At 44.4% G+C, this 26,487-nt stretch overlaps 1 protein-coding gene across 3 annotated transcripts in view; it reads right to left on the reverse strand.

The window, feature by feature from the left end:
• SYT12 (synaptotagmin 12) overlaps positions 1 to 26,487 on the reverse strand; it is a 95,067-nt gene that overhangs the window by 47,662 nt on the left and 20,918 nt on the right. Inside the window, exon 2 of one of the 3 annotated variants that reach the window (XM_083164132.1) lies at positions 19,377 to 19,432. In XM_083164132.1, coding sequence (XP_083020258.1) covers positions 19,377 to 19,410 — 34 coding nt within the window. In that variant the 5' untranslated portion in view covers positions 19,411 to 19,432. Of the gene's footprint in view, positions 1 to 5,450; positions 6,435 to 19,376; positions 19,433 to 26,487 lie in introns of those variants that run through there. The other 2 variants (XM_083164131.1, XM_083164133.1) reach the window with 2 other exon arrangements.

The raw sequence follows: 26,487 nt of genomic DNA on the forward strand, positions 1-26,487 counted from the left end.
TATAAACCTTTCCTTTAAAGAAATAAAGGAAAACATGCACTACGTGTTTAAAGAAGAAAAGTTCCCAGAAGGTCCGGGATTACACCAGACGCCACCTACTAAGGAGGTTTCAGCTGGCCCCACAGGCGAGACCAGCTGACAGCATCTAGCTTTTCCCTTTCCTTATCCATCACCACCTTTACATCCTGTAGGATAAGATCCACCACCATCCTAAGAGGAAGGACCTTTTTCCTGATTCCAATATGACACCGTGCATGCCACGTGTGGTACCTAACAACTAAACTAACTATATAAATGGTGCACAAATCAAAATCCCCATATCTCTTGAAAGCACCGTAGGCCCATTCCGGGTAACTAAGCCCCGAAAGACAAGGAATGCCCAGTGAGATTGACACCGATCTATAAACTTCAACATTGAAGGGACACTTAAGAAAAAAGTGGTCTATAGTCTCCTCCTCCCCAAGACATTCCTCCCGTGGACAACCACGATCATTGGTCCTTTTAAACTTAAGGTTCCCTCCAACATAGAGCTTCCCTTGGAACGAGAGCCAGGCAATGTCTCTAAACTTCAGAGGGATCCGTCGGTCATTGAGCAACTTCAACCCAGCTGAACAGACGGTGCCTGGACAATCTCTCAAAGCCAGCGGGGCCAGGAAGTAGATTTGCAAGACCCTCTTCCCCAACTCCTTCCTCGAGAGGTCCCTTACATCTCCAACTGCCACACCCCACTTGGTAATCATCCTAATGGCCAGAATCACGTAGATCGGAAGGTATCCTCTGCCAGTCCAGGGCTTTTTCAGTCGGCCTCCCTCTATCCACGCTCTGGAAAAGGGATTCCACCACTCCAGAAAACCCTGTACCCATCGAGGGGGGTCTTCCATAAAGATGCTACCAATATTCAGCTTTAGAAAAGCTGTTGTGAAGAAGACTACAGGGTTGACCATATCTTGGCCTCCCTCTGCCCTCGATCTGTACACAATACCTCTCTTGACCATGTTCATCTTGTTTCCCCAAAACATGTGGAAAAACAGAGAACATAGTCTGGACCACAGCGATTGTGGCAAACAACAGACGTAGCTGACATACAGGAACATTGGTACCAAATAGGTCTTGCATATGTCCACCCTTTCCCTCAGGGAAAATTTTTTACTTTTCCATAGGTTTACTTTCTTGGTCGCATCCTCCAGCTTCCTTTCCCAATTTGCTGTGGCATAATCACCATGGTCGAAATGGATGCCTAAAACTTTGATGCTATCACTGGCCACGGGGAAGGTGTCCGGGAGGGGAAACTCCTTCCCTCCCTCCCCCATCCAGAAAACTTCACTCTTGTCTTTGTTCACTTTTGAACCGGAAGTCACAGAGTAATTCTGGACTAGTTGGTCAATGACACCCGCCTCTGCCACAGATGACAGAATTATGGTGACATCGTCCGCATAGGCTGTCACCCTTAGCGTGAAATCCGGAGCCAGCTGCAGTCCCTCCAATGCGCTGTTCTCAATCCTCCTTATCAGAGGATCGATCGCAAAAACATAGAGAAGAGAGCTCAGGGGGCATCCCTGACGTACTCCCGAGTCCACACTAAAGGAGGGCCCTACCCAACCATTGACAAGAGGGAAGCTCTCGGCCTTACTATATAGAATTTTGAGCCAATCTACCATCTTCCCCGGGAAGCCATACCTTTCCAGTAAAGCCCAGAGGTACTTATGGTTGACACGGTCAAAAGCCTTGGATTGGTCCAAAGCCAGCAGATATTTTCCAAACTTTCCAGCCCTACACCGCTCCACGGCCTCCCGGACACCAAGGACTGCACTAAAGGTGCTACGCCCTTTCACGGTGCAATGCTGGGAAGATGAAAGAAGAGCTTTTGAGAACTCTATTATTCTGTTGAAAAATACTTTTGCCAAAATCTTTCTATCTGTATTGAGGAGGGCGATGGGGCGCCAATTCTCAATACGAGTACGATCCTTACCTTTGAACAACAGAATAAGCGCCGACCGTCTCATGGAAGGAGACAGTTCACCTTTCTCCAAACAGGTATTAAACACCTCCGTAAGACGGGGAGCGATGACATCAGACAGTTCTTTATAAAATTCCGATGTTAGACCATCAGGTCCGGGTGACTTCTTTGGTGACAATCCACCAATCGCTTCCCTCACTTCTTCTACACTTATTCTGTTGCACAAACAATCAAGAGAGGTACCTGGATTCACCAGACCTGGGGTCTCCCTCAGAAACGATTCCATCTTTTCTCCGATAAGTGATTTCTCAGACAGAAGGTCAGAGTAATAGTCCTTCACAACTCTCAGGATGCCTTCTTTCCCCTCCTGAAGCACACCCTGATTGTCATGTAGACCTCTGATTTCCTTAACTTCAGTCCTCCTCTTACAATCCTGGTAGGGATCCGGCGAGTGGTATGTACCGAAATCCCTCTCCAGGGTCAAAGAAGCTAACCGATTATATTGGTATTCCTTCATCTGAGCCTTCACTCTGGAGATTTCCCCACCATCTCCATTCTCAGAGATCAGGAAATCTAATTCCCTTTTCAGAGCATAGTAGGTATTTTTTTTTATCAAGTTCTTTTTCCTTACCAGCCTCTTGAAGAAACCCTGGACTTTCTTTTTAAAAACCTCCCACCACTCAGATCTACTCCATCCTGCCTCCAACAGCGATTCATGATCCATCAGGAGATCTCTGAGAGACTGCATCACGCCCTCATTCTTCAGGAGTTCAGCATTCAACCTCCATAGACCCCTCCCTTTCTGGATGGTCTCTGAAGCATTCAAGGAGAAAGAGAAAAAACAGTGGTCAGAGAATTCTACTGGCTCTACCTTGGGGGGCAGAGTTTTCGAACCTCCTTTAACAAAAAATCTATCTATTCTAGACCTACGCTTACCACAAAAATAAGTGAAACCCGTGAGGTCTGGGAAATGCTTGACATGAACATCCTCCAGACCAGCCTGTCCTACCATGCTAACTAAGAAATTTGCATCATAGCCCAGGGTCTTATTATTTTTGGGCCCTCCTCTATCTTTTGGTCTGGTGACAGTGTTAAAGTCACCACCAAAAATGACCTGCTGAGCTGTGAACAGAAAAGGTTTTATTAACCCGAAAAGACATTTCCTGTCCCAAGGTGAACATAGATGTTAATTAGCCTCAGGTCCTGTCCCCTAAGGTTAACGTCCAAAACTATACACCTTCCTACCTCCAGTTCTACAAATCTATTTATGGTTACCTTGTCGGTAAAAAGAACCGCCACCCCACTGTAGGGCTCAGCCGCAAGAGACCAAAACGAGGGACCCCTGGTCCATTCCCTCTTAGCCCTATGCAGGACCTCGAGGGTTCTCGTTCTGGTCTCCTGAAGGAAAAGTATGTCAAAATCCTTGCCATTCAAAAAATCATAGGCCATAAGCTGGGCCCTACCAGATGATATTGATGCCACATTAAGAGTGGCACATTTAATGAGATGGGGATCCATAAATAAATTTGTAAAGGATTTAACATAAGCTCTTATTTATTTCACCATTACCATCACCATCCATTCTCTCTCCTCCACCCATGTCATTCGTGACCACTTCCATACCTTCAGACAAACCATCTTGGTTTACGCTGATGTCTGGTGGTTTACTTTCCTTATCTATTTCTGGGTTGCTTTCAGTTGGAATATTTGCCTCAGGAGTTTTGCTCTTTTGAAGTTTAGATTTCCTAAGGGCATCTTCACCTGATACTTCCGATTCTTCATGGGCTATTCTTTTATTAGCTTTACCTTTTGTGGCCCTGATATTGGTACTAATATTGCTTGCCCCTTTCCTATGCTTAGAGGTCTCCTTCTCCCTCTGTTCACTTTGCCTGTCTTTAATTTTGTCAATTATTTTCTCAATTTTATTTTTTTTTCCACTTGGTTTGAAAACTAGGCCTTCTTTTTGTTTAACTATATCACCCTCACCAATCCCAGACTCCTCTTCATCCTCACTCTCAGAGAAAGCTAGGAATCTGTTTGAAAGATTTAGGTTGGTTTCTATCACCTTTTTACAGGACTTTTTCCCTTTTTTTACCATTTGAAAAGGTTCCTCTTCTCCTTTTGAGTCTGCCACCCACTCTACTTGCTGGTCTTTATTAATTATGGCTTTTGCATAATTTTCGTTACTCTGTGGATTGTTTGTGGGATTCTTAGCAGAATTTGGGCACCTGCTGTATGGGTGTCCCACCTGGCCACACAGGTTGCATTTCACCTTATTGCACGTGTTTGAAGCATGGCCGACTTCATTACACATGTTACATTTCTGTTCCCCACATTCACTGCTATTATGACCGATCTGGCCACATTTGAAACACGTGCGGGGCTGGCCAGGGTAGAATACTTGGATCCTATCTCTACCAATATACGCCGCCGATGGTAGGTGCAAGGTCTTTCCCTCTATCTGATGTAATTTTACCAGGACCGACCAAGCACCTCCCCACACTCCAAGCGTATACCCAATTTTAGTGAGTTTGCTCTTGACTGTGCAATTTCTGTTTAACCAAAATTCAATATCCTCGGCTGGAATTAAGTCATTCCTGACTAAGATCTTAATTCTCACATACTCAGGCCTGGAGGATGTGGCCGTCACTATAAAACCCTCATATTTTTCCTCTGCTTTTTTTCTCTCCCATTCTTCAAACACTTTGTGCATCTTATAAGGGGATAAGAAACTCACATCAAAGAAGGGAGATCTGTCGGGGTGTATACACGCCGACAGATCACCGGCATGGCAATTTAGAGAAAAAATCATATTTAAAAAGTCTGACTGCGAGGGGGTTTCTGTTTTGCCAATCCATTTAAATTGGAGCAAGTGACGCCTACCATAAGAACTCTTTACAGGCCCTTCATGATTTAAGACATTTTCTTTCATGCCTTCATTTTGACAAACTGCCTTTGCATAAGATATTGGTGTCGACACATCATTTGCAACATTTTCAATACTTTTCTGTTTGTTAATTTGACTAGAAATTAGCTTTAAGGCACCCCTTGCACCTTCAGGTGCACCAATGGCACCAAAAACAGTCTCAAAAACAACCATTTCATTACTGTTTAAAGTGTCCACATTTAGTCTTTTTTGACCCTGTGTCAGCATTTCACATGTCGACTTTTTCCCAACATTACCTTCTGCTGTTATAACAGGTTCACAAGAAATCAACACATTATTACTTTTACTTGAGAAAGACACTTTCTTTTTCTCAGTTTCACATGCATGACTTGGCCCTGCAACTTGACTGTCTATCACATGTTTAACAGCCTTTCCTTTTTTGTACTTTAACATATCAGAAATCAGTGCCGCTTTTTCCAATACTGCTTCACATTCTGAGGCTGAAAGACAGTCTGGTAAGTTACTCTGGTGTTCCTTGAAGACCACAGGGGTCCCCAGGAACGCACTGTCCTCCTCTGGCTCATTCATCACATAATCAGTACTTACAGTGTCCTGGGGATCCCCTGCCTTGGTCTTACTCACTGCTGCTCCTGTTGTGATGGACCCAGACGGCACCTCTCTCTCTCCTCCGATCACTGTTGGTTTCACACTCACTGTTTTAGCCACAGTTAGCTTCTTGCCTGCAGCCTCTGTCCTGTTCAGTGTTTCCTTGTCAGATTCCTCTAGCATAGTAGCTGCCACGTTCTCAGGTTTCACTGCAGGTGTCTTCCTGGTTCCCTCACTGCTGGAATCTGGGTCAGAGCACAGCTTGACAGCGTGGGAAAGATTAACCACCTGGTGTGCAGTTGACTCATGCAGTGCTGGAGATTTTTCACAGCTGATGCCATCCATCTCTTTAAGCTGTATACGGCGTTCTATCTTATTCAGACTTTTTAAATGTCTTGAGACAATGTTATCCAGTGTGCACTGATCCCATTTGGAAATAGCATTGCGTTTTTCCTTGGCTTTCTGCAGCTTACGGTTAACAAACACTATTTCACGTCTCAAGTCCTGCAGACACATCAAATCCAGGTGCCTGTCTTCATCTTCATCAAAAGAAGATTCACTCGACAGCATGAAACTTGTACCCCCCACGGCAGTTGTTTCTTTGCCACCGCTGGATGCTTTCGCAGCAGGTTCTCCCATCTCTTCTCCCCGCACCAGGCTAGGTGCAGGGGTACCTCCGGGATCTTCTGGGGGGTCCTTCATGCCACTGTTCTCATCTGCAGCCATGATTTCAGGTACTGGGTCAGATCTTCTGGACCTTGTAGCTGCACCAGTCCTGGGGGTCTTAGGGCCAGCTTTGCGGGCTGCTGGTCTCCTGCTGACACCCTTCACCATTATGCTCTTTTGCTCCAGGCAACCCCGCACCGGGTGCTTGCCTTTTGCTTTTCCCAGGAAAGGTGCCCCAAGCCTGGGGAAGCTGGGGGCGGAACTCTCACTGCACTGGAAGGCTGGAGCTCACACTCTGCACGTCTGCTCAGGTAGGCTACAAACGTTACAGTGTCTTATATAGCGCAGCAGATTCTGTTACAGTTTCTTATATAGCGCAGCAGATTACGTTAGTTTCTTATACAGAGCAGCAAATTCTGTTACAGTGTCTTATATAGCGCAGCAGATTCAGTTACAATGTCTTATATAGCGCAGCAGATTACGTTACAGTTTCTTATATAGAGCAGCAGATTCCGTTACAGTGTCTTATGTAGCGCAGATGATTCCGTTACAGTGTCTTATTTAGCGCAGCAGATTCCGTTACAGTTTCTTATATAGCGCAGCAGATTCCGTTACAGTTTCTTATATAACGCAGCAGATTCCGTTGCGCTTTACAATAGTAGACAGTGATAAAACAAACTGGGTAACAACAGACATACTTGAAGGTAGGAGGGTCCTGCTGCAAGCTTACAATCTATAGCAGTGTTTTTCAATCACTGTGCCGTGGCACACTAGTGTGCCTTGAGCTGTTGTCAAGTGTGCCCCTAGATCTAGAGATGCCCAAACCAGTTTACAGCCACCACCAGTCCAATGTATTTTATTTTTGTTACCTGTGGGGACCAGTGTGATTTTTTTTTTTTATATGGGAGCCAATAGGTTTTTATTTTTTTTTTCTGTGGGGACCCTGTGGGGATCTTATGGTGTGCCTTGGCAATTTAAAAATCTTATTTAGTGTGCCGCAAGGTAAAAAGTTTGAAAATCACTGATCTATAAGGATATAGGAGGGAAACACAAGGACAGGCACCAGTAATAGCATAGCAGTCCCACCAAGTTGCAGAAGGGAAGCTATATAATACATAAGTGTCTCAGAGGGTTATGCGTGTGGTACTTAAATATGATAGGCTTGCCTGAAGAGGCTAGTGGAGAGTCTTATTGTGCGTGGAAGGGCATTCCATAGGGTGGGAGCAGTCCGATGAAAGTCCTGTAATAGTGAATGGGAGCTAGTGATCCGTGCAGAAGAGAGATGTAGATCTTGTGCAGAGCGGAGTGGTCGAGATGGGAGATATTTTGTGATAAGTAGAGAGATATAAGCTGGTGCAGTATGGTTAATAGCTTTAAATGAGAGTAGAAGGGTTTTATATTGAATACGTAAGACACAGGTAACCAATGGAGGGACTAGCAGAGTGGATCAGCAGACAATAAGCGTCTAGCAGAAGCCTTTAAAATGGATTACAGTGGTGAGAGTCTGTTCTTGGGAGGACCAGTTAGGAGACTAGTGCAGTAATAAATGCGGGATATAATGAGTGCATGGATAAGAGATTTAGTAGTGTCTTGTGTGAGATACGGTCGTATTTTGGATATATTTTTAGATGCATGTAACATGATTTGGAGACAGATTGAATGTGGGGAAGAAAAGACAATTCGGAGTCGAGGATGACCCCTAGGCAATGAGCTTGTGGGGTAGGGTAGATTGTTGAGTTAACAACAGTTATGGAGATATCAGGATGGTAACTGTTCTTGGTTGGTGGGAATATAAGTAATTCCGTTTTGGAAATATTGAGTTTGAGTTGGCGAGAAGACTTCCAAGATGAGATGGCAGAGAGACATTCAGAGACTCGGCCCAAAACCACTGGTGACAACTCTGAGGTTGATAGATAGATTTGAGTATCATCCGCATACAAGTGATACTGAAATCTGAATCTCCAACTGAAAGAGGTAGTGAAGAGGAAGTAGAGTCAGAGATGTGAACCAGGAAAGGGCTGTATCATTAAGTCCTAGGGATTGTAGTGTTTGTAAGAGAAGAGTGTGATCCACAGTGTAAAACGCAGCAGAAAGATCTAGAAGAATGAGTAGTGAGTAATGGCCTTTAGACTTAGCAGTTACCAGATCATTCACCACTTTAGTCAGTGCTGTCTCAGTAGAGTGTTGGGAACGAAAGCCTCACTGAAGTGGGTCTAATAGGGCGTGAGAGTTAAGAAAGTGTGTGAGGCATATTACTTAGACAGTAAAGATCTGCCCCCTTCAGCTCTGAGTCCCCTAGCAGCTGCACCCACTGCACCTATGGTAGTTTACGCCCCTTGCAGGCAAGGGTGCAGTGTGAACGGGTGACCTGAGTCATCCATCCCGTTTAAAAAGCCTATGGCCATCCAGCTCAACGGTGCATTGAGATTTCCGCTGCTGTGACACATCTTGAAATTGTGTACAATTACCCAGGTAAGTCACAGGATTTTGGTAGAGAGGGGTATTACTCTGGGAAGCAGGCAAAGAACACTACAGTTACTTGTTACACTACAACAGTGGTTTCCAACCTTGGTCCTTAAGTACCCCCAACAATTCACTTTTTCCATATCACCAGCAGGTGTACAGGTGCACTCATTATTCTGATATGTTTTAAAAGATTCTCAGATTTCACTTGCAATTCTGTGTGGAGACCTGGAAAACGTGAACTGTTGGGGGTACTTGAGGACTGAGGTTAGAACCCACTGCCCTACACTGTAGACTTTAGCAACTGTTGTCAGTGGTTTAAATATGCCCAACTATAAGTTACTAGAATTATTTGTTATTAAGAGCATTAAACTTTGCTAAATCACCTAGATATGATAGTATGGGACCTGAGTCGATTGTGATGTTTCCTAGATATTTTGGCTCCGAAAACTAGTCTACTACCATCTGTGTTTGTGCATGTGTGAGAAAGAGATGTAGTTTCACTCTCTGCCAGCAGATGGTAGTGTTTCTGAGACTCACGGACACTAGACATATACTGCTTAAAAAAAAACATTCGAGTTCGGATGACAACTGGCACCTCCAGCAAACTCGGACACTGGGCCTAATTCAGGGCTGCCTACTTTTGGGCTGTCCTCTCTAGGAGAGTACAGCCAGCTAGAAGAATAAGGGCGGGGCCAAATACGGGGCTAACATAACGGAACCGGTTTGGGTACTTATGTATTATCTGGGCTCCCATGTTAAATGCACACAATTTTTTCATACCCCTACTATCCAACTACGCATGGAGTTGATTTTATATAGTGTGGCGAGCGCAGCGAGCCACCGCGCCCGAAGCGTGGCGAGGGGACGCGGTCTCATAAGAAAAATGGGAGCCCAGATATTACATAAGTACCCCGGTTTGTATTACAAGCAACTCATAGCGGGGGGACGGGTCCACGATGATGTGATTTGCATCATCAGGTGACCATGGCCCCCCGCCAAGGGGTGATTGCGGGAGACTGGGGGGATTCCGGATATTTGGCCTCCTTCCCGGTGGGGGCGGAGAGGCGGACAAGAATGGCCTAATTCAGATCTGATCGCAGAACAAATTTGTTTTCAAAATGGCCAAAACCATGTGCACTGCAGGTTGGGCAGAGGGATTTTGATTTCGGTGGGCTATATTGTTTCTGGTCAGGGTAAATAATGGCTGCTTTATTTTTACACTGCAATTTAGATTTCAGTTTGAACACTCGCCACCCGCATGTAACCCTCTCTGCACGTGTTACATCTGCCCCACCTGCAGTGCACCATGATTTTGTCCATTTGTTTTTTTATTCCACAATAAGTACTAAAAAATTGCAAATCTTGACAACAGACTTGATATAAGCGCAGTTACAGTATGCACCATATAGATCTATTGATTGGCTGACATAACATAATCTCCTTCCATTTATATTACGTAGCCCAGACTTAACATTTAAAACCCTTTGGGATAGTTATATGCTGATTTATTGCTCCTACCATGCTCCTTGTATATAGACTCTCTGTCATGAAACATTAAATATATCAATGATCTCTCATAAAAAAAAAAATTGTAGAGCCAGATACATTTTATCACAATGATTTATTGAAAGGAACGTGATGGGTCCATTCTCCAGTGTTTCAAACCCACCCAAACAATCAATAACATATAATGAAAGCAGCAATCCCATAAAAAAAATAGGTTTATGAAGTTTTTTTTAACATAAATTACTGTGGCAACCTCAAAGATCAAGAATGGCAATAAAGAATTCAGCCAATTTGTTTATTTAGACTGCCAATAATGATTTATAGTTTGGTGCAATGTGTTCAAAGGGATGATCATGGCTTGTAATGTGGAATCCTCCCCCTATTCCCCCGTGCTTAAAAGGCACTATTTAAAGAATAAAAAAAGTTAATGTGGGAATCCTTAGTATCCATGCAAAAACAAGTACAATATATATATATATATATATATATATATATATATATATATATATATATATATATATCGAAGTAGAAGAGAGCGGCACTCTTAGGGACTTATTATGAAAGAAAGACACTTAATGCAGTGTGAATTCTACGTTTCGGTTTAATAGCCTAAACCGTCATCAGGAATACATATAATACAGTCACAGTACCTTTTATAGACAAACAACCAAATGAGAACCGCGTGCAGGGGCCCGCCTGGGGAGGTGATGACGTCAGTAACAGTGAGCCGCCCCACTATTACCGCATCACCACCCTTAGAAACAGTGTAAGTACAGAAAAACAAAACCATCACCATGGTAACAAAGCAAGCCTGCCTTGGATTTGACAGTAATTGACAGTAATTGACAATTAATGGTTACATTGCATAGTACAGCGTCATACAGATACTTTAAGAAATGCTTTCGGCGCTATTTCATGTACATACAATAATATAATCAATGTAGATCTGCGGCTGTATGGCTCCTGTGAAAAAAGAACAAACTATATTACACGGATTTTACAGGAAACATGAAAATGAAAGGTACTCATTAAGGCCAGCTGGTTGAATAGTATTTAGTTGCGAAATCCATTTGGCTTCTCTTTGTAACAGAATTTTATCCCTATTTCCACCTCTGGGATTTGCTGGGATATGGTCAATCATTTTATAGCGAATTTGTGACAAATTGTGTCCAAATTCCTTAAAATGCTTTGCTACTGGTTGTTCAATATTTTTGCCTGCTAGAATTTGTCGAATGGCACTTCTATGCTGGTTCATGCGTTCCTTAAACTGACATGTGGTTTTACCCACATACAGTTTGGAACAGGGGCATTTGATATAGTACACAACATGTGTACTATTGCATGACAGAGTGTGTTTTATAGCAATATTTTTACCGCTATGTGGGTGTGCGAATGAATCGCCCGTTTCGAGATAGGAGCAAGTGACACAGCCCGTGCATCTATAAACTCCTGGTTTGCGTTTAAGGAAATTTATTTCATTATGGTCCTGTTTGAGTTTAGAAATATCAGTATGCATGATAGCATCTTTGATATTTCTACCTCTCTTGTAGCAGGAGAGAAGATTTATATTTTGTAGTGAGGATAGATTAGGGTTATTTTGTACCAGGGGCCAATGCTTTTTAGCCACCCGATTGAGTGTCGGGTGGCTAAAAAGCATTGGCCCCTGGTACAAAATAACCCTAATCTATCCTCACTACAAAATATAAATCTTCTCTCCTGCTACAAGAGAGGTAGAAATATCAAAGATGCTATCATGCATACTGATATTTCTAAACTCAAACAGGACCATAATGAAATAAATTTCCTTAAACGCAAACCAGGAGTTTATAGATGCACGGGCTGTGTCACTTGCTCCTATCTCGAAACGGGCGATTCATTCGCACAACCACATAGCGGTAAAAATATTGCTATAAAACACACTCTGTCATGCAATAGTACACATGTTGTGTACTATATCAAATGCCCCTGTTCCAAACTGTATGTGGGTAAAACCACATGTCAGTTTAAGGAACGCATGAACCAGCATAGAAGTGCCATTCGACAAATTCTAGCAGGCAAAAATATTGAACAACCAGTAGCAAAGCATTTTAAGGAATTTGGACACAATTTGTCACAAATTCGCTATAAAATGATTGACCATATCCCAGCAAATCCCAGAGGTGGAAATAGGGATAAAATTCTGTTACAAAGAGAAGCCAAATGGATTTCGCAACTAAATACTATTCAACCAGCTGGCCTTAATGAGTACCTTTCATTTTCATGTTTCCTGTAAAATCCGTGTAATATAGTTTGTTCTTTTTTCACAGGAGCCATACAGCCGCAGATCTACATTGATTATATTATTGTATGTACATGAAATAGCGCCGAAAGCATTTCTTAAAGTATCTGTATGACGCTGTACTATGCAATGTAACCATTAATTGTCAATTACTGTCAATTACTGTCAAATCCAAGGCAGGCTTGCTTTGTTACCATGGTGATGGTTTTGTTTTTTCTGTACTTACACTGTTTCTAAGGGTGGTGATGCGGTAATAGTGGGGCGGCTCACTGTTACTGACGTCATCACCTCCCCAGGCGGGCCCCTGCACGCGGTTCTCATTTGGTTGTTTGTCTATAAAAGGTACTGTGACTGTATTATATGTATTCCTGATGACGGTTTAGGCTATTAAACCGAAACGTAGAATTCACACTGCATTAAGTGTCTTTCTTTCATAATAAGTCCCTAAGAGTGCCGCTCTCTTCTACTTCGATATCTACTCAGCATTTTGAAGGCACCGGGCGCAAGAAGCTTATCTAATACCAAGGCAAGAGTGCCAGTCTCTTGGAGGAGATATATATATATATATATATATATATATACATATACAAGTCCAAACGGCTGGCACTCCAGCAATGAAACAACGGCGCAGGTGCCTTTCCAAAGAAAGATGCATATAAGTCCAAATGACGGATGGCACTCTGCTTCAATAATAATAAGTAGGCGACACAAGGTGTGTGGTCAACGTTTCAGTGATCTTATCACTTTTGAAGTGATAAGATCACTGAAACGTTGACCACACACCTTGTGTCGCCTACTTATTATTATTGAAGCAGAGTGCCATCCGTCATTTGGACATATATATATATATATATATATATATATATATATATACACAGTATATATCATCTATATATACAATATGTCTAGTGTGCGCATCCTAGTGTCATCTTTCTCACACATGCACAAACACAGAAGGTAGCAGACTAGCTCTCGAAGCTTTTGCTTCGAGCGGGCTTACTAGTATATATATATATATATATATATATATATATATATATATATATATATATATATATATATATATATATATATAGAATCCAAAAGAACTGGCACTCCCGGGCTTGGGTATAAGCCAAAGTAGCTTGCCCTGGTGCCTGCAATAAGGAACCTCGCAGTTCCAATGATACAAATCCAGACAAAGGGCACTCAGGGACTTCAGATGAGGTGAAAACAAAGGACTGGTTTATTTCTCAGTCATGGGATATGTCAGATCATATCCCATGACTGAGAAATAAACCAGTCCTTTGTTTTCACCTCATCTGAAGTCCCTGAGTGCCCTTTGTCTGGATTTGTATATATATATATATATATATATATATATATATATATATATATATATATATGTATATATAGAGGTAATTTGTTATTAAAAAGGATATGTGAATGGATAGTGAGGTCAAATACCATCACTCCATATGGATTAAATGACCAACTTTTGTTAGGTTAATTTTGATGCCTTCAGATGCTGCTATAATGTCTTCATTGATATAGTACTTACGCTAACTGTTTCAGCAGTTTTACTGTATGATAAATTCTTTTTGTTTAATGCTAATATACGCGATGGTAGCGGTGCCATGCAATTTAATGTATAGGTCTATGAAGCTATTGTCCACAGTGTATGTATGTTTGTTTGTTTTAGATCTCATTACGGCATTTCAACAGTGGCGTCTCCGTCTCCCTGACTACAGGAGGATTGTGATGACGTCACTAGATCGTGTCTCGGCTGGGTGCATGGTCCTATTATTGCTGTACTCTGCCATACACCTTGTTCATTGTATCACCACATATATGTCTACAGCACGTTTTTGCTTTGCCCAGCAACCGAGACGCCTGCTCCGGACCCCTTTTGTGAGAGCGCTGGATGGCTCCATCGCGTGATTTGCCGGGCAGGAAGTGCACAGGGCATGTGGCAGACAGCACAGTGTGATTGAGGAGATGGGTCTGGTGAGAGTCTATTTAGGTAAGAGTTTCATGTATTGTCATTTGGGTACTTATTTCCTAGCAGGGCGCCCGCGATTTTGATTGTATCGATCGGGTCGGAAAAATTGTGTCAATCGCATCGCATGACAACCAAATCGCATGCGATGCGATCGACGTGATCGACCCGATTTTTCATTGGAATCAATGTAAAATGGTCCCTGAGACCCGATTTTACATTGATTTAAATGTAAAAAGCCCCAAAACCCCCCATTTTAATAGAAAACCCCCCTCATGTTTTAAATGCCCCCAATGATAACGCCACCCCACTATTGACGCCAACCCGAAGCGTGGCGAGCGGCGGCGGTAAGCGTCCTCCAACCTTCTCATACCCCCACTATCCACGGCGGCGTGGAATTGATTTTATAAAGTGTTGCGAGCGCAGTGAGCCACTGAGCCGGAAGCGTGGCGAGTGCAGCAAGCCACTGAGCCGGAAGCGTGGCGAGCGCAGCGAGCCCCGCGAGGGGATGCGCAGAACTTCACAGGTATACACGTCCCCTCGCGGGGCTTGCTACGCCCGCCACGCTTTGGGCTTGGTGGCTCGCCACACTTTATAAAATCAACTCCACGCCGACGTGGATAGTGGGGGTATGAAAAGGTTGGAGGACGCGTACCGCCGCCCCTCGCGGGCTCGCTGTGCTCGCCACGCTTCGGGTTGACGTCAATAGTGGGGTGGCGTTAACAATAGGGGGGGCAAATTTGCATCCTTGCAAGTCAACCAGATCCCACCTTGAGAATGGTGGTACACCGGCCCACCATTCGCAAGGGTAATTCGCTCACAGGGCCAGTGAATGAATGTTACACAGTAACATCCAGTCACAGTCTTGTGGGATCCACCCACATCATTTGATGGTCGGCGACCATCGAATCATGGCGAAGAAGAGAGATTGTGCGGCAAAATCAGCGGTATCCTACCACTAAAAGGTAACCCTCTCCATCACATATAGCTATTTGATCGCTTCCAAATAAGAGATCTCTTATCTCATGCATTGTTGTGATTATGTTCCTGGTACCTTCCGGATCACGTGACCCACGGAGGTGATTCTGAAACTTTATTCATATGTTAATTTACAAAATAGTTTTTTACGTATTTACAGCAATAATAACATTTAAATATTATTTCCTTCTGTGCATACGCTTTACATAGTTGAATATAATGTAGGAATATATATGTTTTATTATAAGTTTTGCAATCAATTTTTATCACATCTGGGACCAGCCTCCCAATCAATTCAGGGTATATAAAGGACAATCTTGGCTACACTACACACTTCAGCTCCTGATGAAGACGTGTGAACATGCTGAAACGCGTTGAGCCACAGTACCCCTGTTCCAGCTTACATTTGGAGAAACACCACACCTTTTGCAGATGATTTCTTTGGAAGCACCACTCCAGATTCCATCCGGAACGGTTTTTATCACCATATTGGATCCCACTGTTCAGTGCCACTCTGCAGTGACCATAAATTTGCATAATTCAATAAATTGAGTGACTTTGGAATCCACCACTGGGCAATCACCAGGACTCTTTCAATCTCCCTTCAATAAGGAGACTTCAGTTATTTGATAAATACAGTATATACCTACAGGTGTTTTTGGATATGGCATCAACTCTCCCCACTATACCCCTATGCTAGCTGGAACTAATTGATATTTATTTGTAATCATTTATTAATAATAATTTATTAAATATAAATAATAATTTATTTTAATTTTATACACATGCTTATTTTATGAGGATTCTCTGTCTATGAAATGTGTCATTATATGTGAAGTTTTATTCATTAAATTCATATTAGATAATTAAAAAGTCAAATAAAAGCATGTTCTAGGTCAGCAGTAACAACACAGGTGAGTGCTAGCACAGAGGCATCAATAGCTTCTTGTGTCCTAGTTATCTAAACATTAAGTTAATCATACATAGTCTATATTTAACCAATAATATTAATTAGTGGACAAATGATGCACTGAGAGCAAGCTACATTTAAAGTAACTAATTAATGGCATTCTCAAAGCATCGTTAAAAGTATAAATGATACAATGCAGGGGGTACAATTTGGTTGTACAATTTGATTGGGTACACTTAAATTAGATACAAGGATTATTTAATAAAAAATAAACAGTCGTTCATAAATGATACAATGCAGAGGATACAATTTGGTTGTACAATTTCGATTGGGTGCAATAAATTGGATGCTATTAGCATACAATATAACTGACGATCGTAACGAGAAGTTAGAGATCTCATCCCTGCTTCAATGTAGGTGGTTCAATGGTGATGCAGTCACTTATTGCAATAGTCCAAGGGTACTGGTGGCGGGATGGAGAGTGAGGCAAACTACTGTCCGGTTGGTTATTGGGTGTGTGGAGGAGGGTGTCCAACACACCTGGTCTGACCACGGCGTCCCACTGGTCTGGACCCGCGTTTTACAGTTTCTGCAGTGAACAGTTATGGGTTAAACCCGGTGTTGGTGTACGGTGGTGTGGCATTCCTACACCGCAACACCGCGGTGGAGGAACAGCATTCACACTAGACTTTTTTTTTAAGCTATCACTGAGAAGGGCCCTCATCTAGTGTATGCGGCTTTCGGCTAGACAGGTTCCTTTAAGAAGGGTTGGAATAACCACTGAAGAGTACAGTATTCTGTAATATATCTGTCCAATTTTGTACCACTGATAATTAAGGGCCTTATTCTAGTTCACTCTTTCTGACAAAATCCTTCTTAGATGGACAAAACCATGTGCACTGCAGGGGGGAAGATGTAAAATGTGCAGGGAGAGTTAGATTTGGGCGAGTTATTTTGTTTCTGTGCAGGGTAAATACTGGCTGCTTTATTTTTGCACTGCAATATAGATCTCACTTTGAAGTAAAACCCCACCCAAATTTAATTTCTCTGCACAAGTAACATCTGCCCCACCTGCAGTGCACATGGTTTTGTCCATCTAAGAAGGATTTTGTCAGAGAGTGAACTAGAATAAGGCCCTAAAAGACAATGATGATGGGCAACATGTTTTCTACTACTTTTCTTAATATAAATTATGGCACACCAAACCAAGATCAAACTGTATTATTTTAGTTGCTCTGAAGCCACTCTATGCATATGTAACTGGCAATATTAAATTGCTTGTTAGCATTGTAATGTATCACCCCAAATAAGGAAAAGTGCCATTATTTTTTCATGCGTTTCTAATTAAAAACATTAGAAAGACAAATCATTCCAACAAAATTCACAAACACATTCATCTAATTCAGGAGAATAATTCCTTCCGTTACAGGCACATTGAAGTGACCAAGACATAATACACAGACATTAGTAACCACTAAAAAAAAAAAAAAAATTTAAAAAGACTTTAGATTGTGAATTTTTGTTTTAGAAATGTTGCTTTTTATTAGCTATGTTGCAATCTTGGCTACTAAGCTGCCAATTAGCAATGGGAATTTTGGGTTGAAATAGGACAAGATCTCACGTTCTAAATATACTGAATGTTTTATGCAGCATGACAAGAAAGCTTCAGAATTTTACCAACCAATCAGCAGCCACCAACAAGTTATACTATATATCTATCGATCAATCTATGAATGATACTGTTTATTGGTTTGTTTGTCTGATTGGTATAAATTCCAAAGCTACCGAGCCAATTCTGATGCCTTTTTCACCATTGTGTAGGTAAATTTCTCAGGCAGGTTTTAGCCTAAGCATCATCATGATCTGGGTTTGTGAGCAGGGTCGGACTAAGGGCGGGGTGAACTAAAGGGAAAATGCGGTAAAACATGGGTTTTACCGCATTTTCCTATGTACCATTACCCGTCCGCCCCGTTTTCGCCTGGCAGGGTATCGCCACCCTCTGGGCTTCTATAACCGCCCGCCGTCCGAGCGCCCCCCCCCCCCCCCCCTCCCGTCCTCCTTTGATCTCCTCCTCCCCCAGCAGGTGTCACAGCCGGGAGGACATCCGGCTGCAGGGGGGAGGAGGAGATGCAGGGGGACACTGACAGCCGCCGGGATGTGACGGAGACCCCCGTCACTGCAACCCGATGCTGGCCGCATATGTTAGTACATATGCGGAAGCATTGCGGCGGCTGTCAGGCTAAGGGCGGCGATGTATATTAATACATCCCGCCCTAAGGGAGGGGCTACAGGGCAGCAGTTCCAGGCCCCCAACACATCAGGGGCACCAACAAACTGTAGTTTCTTTGTCCTTCAGCTGTTCATTAACAGCGGCTGTGAGGATCTATTCTACTCTATCACAAAGCAGCAGTTGCAGGCAATGCAGGGGGACTGTGGCAGACACTGACCATGAGCTGTTGGCATCTGCTGTTACAGCATGTGCGCTGTCCCTGCTGTGATGTTTGTGTGCGTGTCCCAGGGGTGGGGGAGGGACTTCTGAGGGCCCACGCAAAATTATTGCCGCTGGGCCTCTTCATCCAGCCTAGGCTGTGGGCGAGGTTCTGCATGGTAGCGTCCCCTGCACCGGTTAATTTTTGTTGAGATGCCTGGGAGAAAATCTTCGCTGATCATGACAGTGCTGTAGGTAAAAGGGTGCCCGAGTGGGAATAGCTAGGGATGGCCGTTGACCGATGATTCAATGGTTTATGGCCTATGCTGAATACTGTTGCCATCGATGGGGGAGATGCACATGGTTTCCCTCCATCCATCACACAGCAGAACCAATGATTTTTTTCCCCCAAGGTGCCGGGACACGGAGCATAGATCTAACCCTTGATTACCATGAAGCCCTGCCCCCACATTCTGATTGGCTCTCGAGCCAGTCAAAAAAAAATGGATGACCATCGATAGGTCAAACTTCGATGGTCATCCATCACATAGTTTATTACTATCGATAGCTGGTTGCAGTATCGCCAATGATGGCAAACATTGATGGTGACTGCACAGATGGCCACCCCTAGGGACAGCAGCTAGTAAGATAAGTTTGTGAATAATTGCACACATTCATTTATTTATCTATAGTGTAAAATATAAAACATTACTTACCACTAATGTGATAGTCCATCATCTTCCTCTCCATGGCTTTAATTCAGGTTTTACCTTAAATAAAATAAAAAATAGAATTATAATTATTATGGATTTTATAGCAATGACAGGATATCTGTGACAGTAGACCTTAATCTGGTCCACATGCAACGCCACAAAATTTGCAGCGTTGTATATGGATGTAACGCCAGCCGCACAGCCCCCCGCCCCCCTCCTCGCTTGCCGAGTTCCCCCGAATGGCTGTGAATAAATGTTGTGCATATACATCCATTCGCAGCCTTGGGTGCAGGGGCACAAATCATTCGATGGTCGCCAAGCATTAAATGATTTGGAAGGTGCATGCAAAACTAAGACACTGGTGTCTTAGCCTTGCATGTTACCTGTATGGGAAGAGGGCGGTGATGTCAGCTACAAACCCCCGGCACCCACATCATGGCACCATTTGCATGGGAACGCCCAGTGGTTTCATGGGAATTCCCATGGGCGCAACACGTCGCCACCACCCTGCTCCCCGTCCGCACCCAGCATTTGCGCATGTGCAGACACAAAACATCGCTACCCCATGCAAAGCGTGTGTAAGAAAAACATCAGAAGAGATTCCCTTATACTTCCCTGCACATTAGGACCACTTTGAATCTATGCAAAGGGGACAATGCTATTCTATAAAGATACTGAAAGTAGTGAATAGTTACCTCCCCTCCTGCATTCTGCAGGAGACTCCCTGAAATAACAGCAATCTCCCTCATTAGTCTAGCAATCTCCCTCATGTCACCTAGCCCACATTACACTGTTACATCATAGTTACCTCCCCTCCTGCATTCTGCAGGAGACTCCCTGAAATAACAGCAATCTCCCTCATTAGTCTAGCAATCTCCCTCATGTCACCTAGCCCACATTACACTGTTACATCATAGTTACCTCCCCTCCTGCATTCTGCAGGAGACTCCCTGAAATAACAGCAATCTCCCTCATTAGTCTAGCAATCTCCCTCATGTCACCTAGCCCACATTACACTGTTACATCATAGTTACCTCCCCTCCTGCATTCTGCAGGAGACTCCCTGAAATAACAGCAATCTCCCTCATTAGTCTAGCAATCTCCCTCATGTCACCTAGCCCACATTACACTGTTACATCATAGTTACCTCCCCTCCTGCATTCTGCAGGAGACTCCCTGAAATAACAGCAATCTCCCTCATTAGTCTAGCAATCTCCCTCATGTCACCTAGCCCACATTACACTGTTACATCATAGTTACCTCCCCTCCTGCATTCTGCAGGAGACTCCCTGAAATAACAGCAATCTCCCTCATTAGTCTAGCAATCTCCCTCATGTCACCTAGCCCACATTACACTGTTACATCATAGTTACCTCCCCTCCTGCATTCTGCAGGAGACTCCCTGAAATAACAGCAATCTCCCTCATTAGTCTAGCAATCTCCCTCATGTCACCTAGCCCACATTACACTGTTACATCATAGTTACCTCCCCTCCTGCATTCTGCAGGAGACTCCCTGAAATAACAGCAATCTCCCTCATTAGTCTAGCAATCTCCCTCATGTCACCTAGCCCACATTACACTGTTACATCATAGTTACCTCCCCTCCTGCATTCTGCAGGAGACTCCCTGAAATAACAGCAATCTCCCTCATTAGTCTAGCAATCTCCCTCATGTCACCTAGCCCACATTACACTGTTACACCATAGTTACCTCCCCTCCTGCATTCTCCAGGAGACTCCCTGAAATAACAGCAATCTCCCTCATTAGTCTAGAAATCTCCCTCATGTCACCTAGCCCACATTACACTGTTACAGCATAGTTACCTCCCCTCCTGCATTCTGCAGAAGACTCCCTGAAATAACAGCAATCACCCTCAGTCTAGCAATCTCCCTCATGTCACCTAGCCCACATTACACTGTTACAGCATAGTTACCTCCCCTCCTGCATTCTGCAGGATAATACCTGGCATAGCAGCAATCTCCCTCTCTCCCCCATTAGTCTAGCAATCTCCCTCATGTCACCTAGCCCACATTACACTGTTACACCATAGTTACCTCCCCGCCTGCATTGTGCAGGAGACTCTCTGAAATATCAGCAATCTCCCTCTCTCCCTCATTAGTCTAGCAATCTCCCCCATGTCACCTAGCCGTCATTACACTGGTACATCATAGTTACCTCCCCTCCTGCATTCTGCAGGAGACTCCCTGACATAGCAGCAATCTCCCTCTCTCCCTCATTAGTCTAGCAATCTCCCTCATGTCACCTAGCCCACATTACACTGTTACATCATAGTTACCTCCCCTCCTGCATTCTGCAGGAGACTCCCTGACATAGCAGCAATCTCCCTCTCTCCCTCATTAGTCTAGAAATCTCCCTCATTTCACCCAGCCCATATTAAACTGTTACATTTGGGGGGAAAAGGAAAGAGCGATAGATACATTTACATTGAATCATCAGTACTATTTCCCAGCACTTTACAAATTATAGTATCTCTTACTAACTACTTTGGGTCCCATCTACATTTGGATATAAGTCATTTTAAAAGATTCCTTTTAGATGGAGCAGTACACACCCACACTTCTAGGTGCCATGTTCACAATTTCTTTTCACAATCTCGCCCTTTGGGAGGAGCATGACACGCCCCCTCAATGGGGGCTGTGCAAAATTCTACTACCAACTATAATCTCCCTGAAACTATTTTTCAAAAGTAGGCAAGTATGAAGCAGTGTTAAACTACAGCAGCAACGTAGACAATATAATTAGGTGCACTCCCTATCCCAGTAGACATATCACATTCATGACAGACAGAGGCCTAAAGTATTTTAGAATTAAAATGAACAATTGTAAGTTACTGGAGATGATTTTGGTATTAAGAAAGGTGACCCTAAGGGCCCGACACACAGATATCTCTGGAAGCCCCTACACACAATAGACCCACCCAACCCAACCCCGCAACCTCACTTCCCTTGATTAAGATTTATATATTAAAAGGTTTGCATGATAAACATATGCAACAAAAGCCTATGCAAGTGTTTTATAGCCTAACTTTAATCACGTCCCCTTAGAGCCTAACCTCATCACCTGCAGCCTAACCCTAACTGCTCCTCCTCTCCGGCAGCTTAACACTAACCATCCCTCCTGTGCCGCAGCCTAACCCTAACCATCCCTCCTCTCCCACAGCCTAACTCTAACCGCACCTTCTCTCCTGCAGCCTAACCCTAACCGCCCCTCTCCCACAGCTTAAGCTCCCCTTCTCTCCCACAGCCAGGGGCTCGCTGGCAATTTTTAGCCTGGGGGGCAAGTCCAGAGCACTGGCCCATAAGTAACAGTCACAGAATGTGATGTCAGCTCCGGCCCGATCCCACTGTTTCTATAGCAGCAGCAAAGTAAGTCCTGGGCTTCGCACAGACCGTACACACTAGGTAAATCATTCGATGGTAAATGGATTTGCGGATAATCGCAGGCCTGTGAAATTTTCACAGGCTTATCGCACATTTTAATCTAGCAGTACACCATAATGCCCATTACATGTTATGCCACACTCATGATACCCATTACACATTATGCCACACACCACGATGCCCATTAGATGTTATGCCACACATTGTAATACCCATTATATGGTATACCAAACACCATAATGCCCTTTACACATTATGCCACACTGTAATGCCTATTACATATAATACCACACGCCGAAACCTATTACATTTTATGCAACATAAGTGCCGCTTACCTACAGATGGAGTACTTGCCAGCCTTTTATGCGACATAAGTGCCGCTTACCTACAGATGGAGTACTTGCCAGCCTTGCTGGCGGATCGCCAGAACGTCCCCGCTGGCGATCCGTCAGCAGCCTCGCCATCCATTATACTGAGACGCACGCGCGTCTCAGTCTCCGGCGCCGGGGCGAAGGAAACCCTGTCCGTCTCCGCCTCAGGGAGACGGACAGGGTTAGGGGGGGTTACGGGGGGGTGCGGGCAGGCTCTGGCGGGGGATGGCGGCGCCAGCGCCATCCCCTGCAAGGATGGCAAGTACTCCATCTGTACATGCTAGTTGCTACGGGTTTCTTGATTGATGCCAGGGGTTGCATGCTATAACGTCTGGGGTTGCATCATGGGAAGCCACCAAGTCTCCTCTCCCCGTTGCTAAACTGCCAGCTCCTGGGGCCGACAGGGTGCAAGTGAGGACTCAGAATGACAGTCTCCTTTGAATCTGTCCCCTTTCACTGGAGCCCTGGTGCCTGGGCTCCGCTGGCCAGGGCACACGGCGGGGGGTGTGGGACTTTCACTGGCAGCTCTGCATCCTGGAGTCCTGGCCTGAGGAGGCGAGACCTCAGCCTGGGCCAGTCGCTGGGGCCTCGGCGCCGCCGGCCAGGGCACACGTGGGGGGTGCTGGACTCTCTGCACTAGTCTCTCTCACCTGCGGCCGTCACTTCACACAGCGCTGCTGGTGCAGGAGGGTCGGAGGGGAGGGCACATGACACACACTGTCTCTCCTCCTCCCAGTGCGTGCTGCAGCCAGCGGAGCACAAACAGTGTCGCTGTCACTGTCATAGTGAATAAGCGGACGGAAGCTGTGGCTGCCAGGCACAAAATTCCCGGTCAGGCGGACACATTGGATAGTAAAACCAGTAAACATTGGATAGTAAAAACATTGGGACCAGTAAAAACACCCTAAATACAATGGACCACCAGGGCCCTTTTTAGCATTTTAGGCGGCCCGTGGCACTAATTGATAAAGTGGCCCGCGGGGTACATGGCACCCTGCCCCCTGGCCCAACCAGCCACTGCCCACAGCCTAACCCTACCCGACCCTCCTCTCCCGCAGCCTAACCCTAAATGCCCCTCCTCTCCCACAGCCTAACCCTAAATGCCCCTCCTCTCCCACAGCCTAACCCTAACCGCCCCTCCTCTCTCGCAGCTTAACCTCCCCTTCTCTCCATCAGCCTAAACCTAACTGCCCCTCCTCTCCTGCAGCCTAACCCTAACTGCCCCTCCTCTCCCGCAACCTAAAGGTGCCCATACACGGTGCAATGATCACATGTGTTATGGGCTGGATCGCATCGCATCGCAACGCATGCCTTTTGCATACGTTTTGCATGTGCAGTACATACTTGTTGTACTGTAGGATGAGATGGTTGCGGGAGCGCGCATCGCAAGGTGAAAAATCACAGTGTATGGGCACCTTAACCCTAACCATCTCTTCTCTCTTGCAGCCTAACCCTAGCAACCCCTCCTCTACAGCAGCCACACACAGGTACAATCAGCATAAGATTTTGACTATATAGTAAAAATCGCATCGGGATTCACACAGGTTTATTTACCTTGCGATCCCCATGCGCGCTCCCGTGGCAGCACATGTTTAAAGCAGGTTAAAGATGGGATCTATTCTATTTCTTGCTGTGGACAGCATTGTCAATTAACAGATAGAAATAAATGCAGTCAATTTGGGATCTTTGCTCTCCTTCTCATGAATAAATTAGAAATGATCCAAAACAAGGTTTAGAAAACTGATGTATGAACTACAACAAAAACATTTTACAGCAGACAATTAATCATGTGCAGTAGAGGAAAGAGAGAGAATAGAGATGATCTGTGATATGCCGACCTAAAGTACAGTGATTTTTTTTTTTTAAATTAGCAAAAATCTCCCAGAAAACTGTTTTTCCGTTGTTATTATGGGTATTGTGTGTAGAATTTTGAAAAAAAAATAAATGAAATGATTCCATTTTGGAATAAGACTAGGGGGAGATTCTGTAAAGCAATAATGCGGTAAAACCCCCGTTATCTGGGTTTTTACCGCATCTTGATATGCAGCAAAACCCGCACGGTGGGTTTTCGCTGCGAGGGGTATCGCCAGCAAAAGCTGGCGATATACCACATAGAAGCCTATGGGCTTCTTAACATGACCCACGCCGCCCCGAACGGACCCCCGCCGCCTCGCGCCGACAAAAGCCCCCCCCCTCATCTGCTGTGTCCAGGCAGCACAGCGTGTGCTGCCTGGACCTGTGACCTCCTCCCTGCACTGTATCCTCTTCTGGGTGCAGGGAGGAGGAGGAGAGGCCACCCGGCAGCAGCAGCCCCGGGTAAGGGAGGGAGGGCAAGATCGCAAAGGACAGCTCTTAACGCAAGAGCTGTCCTTTGCCATAATTATCGCATATGTTACAGCATATGCGATAATTAGGTGTGCGTTAGCCGGCGTTGTGCGGCGGTAAGGGGGTGCAGATGATACAGCATCCCGCCCTGTATCATAACAAAATGTGGAAAAAGCGAAGCGCTGTGAATACTTTCAGGATGCACTGTACAGTATACTGATTTTTTGTCCACCAGTATCCATGTGACCTGGTGGAGAGAGAAGTAACTCTGTGGACTTGGCCTCTATAGACATCAGTATTGCATTTCAGAAGCGTTATTACTCTCTTATCATGTGTTGGCATAGAGGGAATAGATATTATTCTGTACTCTCTTTTATTCCACAGTGTATGGGTCAGCGTAAGAAAACAGCGGTCCAAGCAAATGCTATGGAGAATAAACATGGAGCACAGATGTGGCAGGTGAAATAAGGCGCATACACTACAGAACATGACATGATTAATGCAAAACAAATATTTCGAAACATTAGACGTGTAACAATTAGACATGATTGATGAACACACAATGAAATAATGGTACAAATGAATTACCCAAGCACACTTCTGGTTGCTAAGCAACGGATGCTTTTAACAAAATAAAGCAAAGTACAAAATTAGGAAATGGTCATAAAGGAAGAATTAACTGCGCAGAAAAAAATCCTCAATAAAAGTAGTGGGAAATCAGCAATCATTGGGGAAAAATTCAGTTCTCTATGATGTAATATTGGACATCTTAAAATTATACTTGTCTCTCCCCCCCAGGAATGGCTGGGAGGATCCCGAAAATCGGGTCCGCTTCCCAGCCTTCCAGGAAAGGTTGGCAAGTTCCCCACATTTTCTCCTGAACCTGCCCACTACTCCGTGTTCCCCTGCGTTCACGGAAGTTCGAGCAGGGGCTAAAATGACATGAATCGTGTAATTTTGTGCCATTTTAGCCCCCTCTCTATTGAGCCATGAATCCCGACATTTGGTTGCAATG

Source organism: Crinia signifera, chromosome 11 (genome assembly GCF_055691185.1).
Source record: "Crinia signifera chromosome 11, ASM5569118v1, whole genome shotgun sequence".
Classification (NCBI taxonomy): Eukaryota; Metazoa; Chordata; class Amphibia; order Anura; family Myobatrachidae; genus Crinia; species Crinia signifera.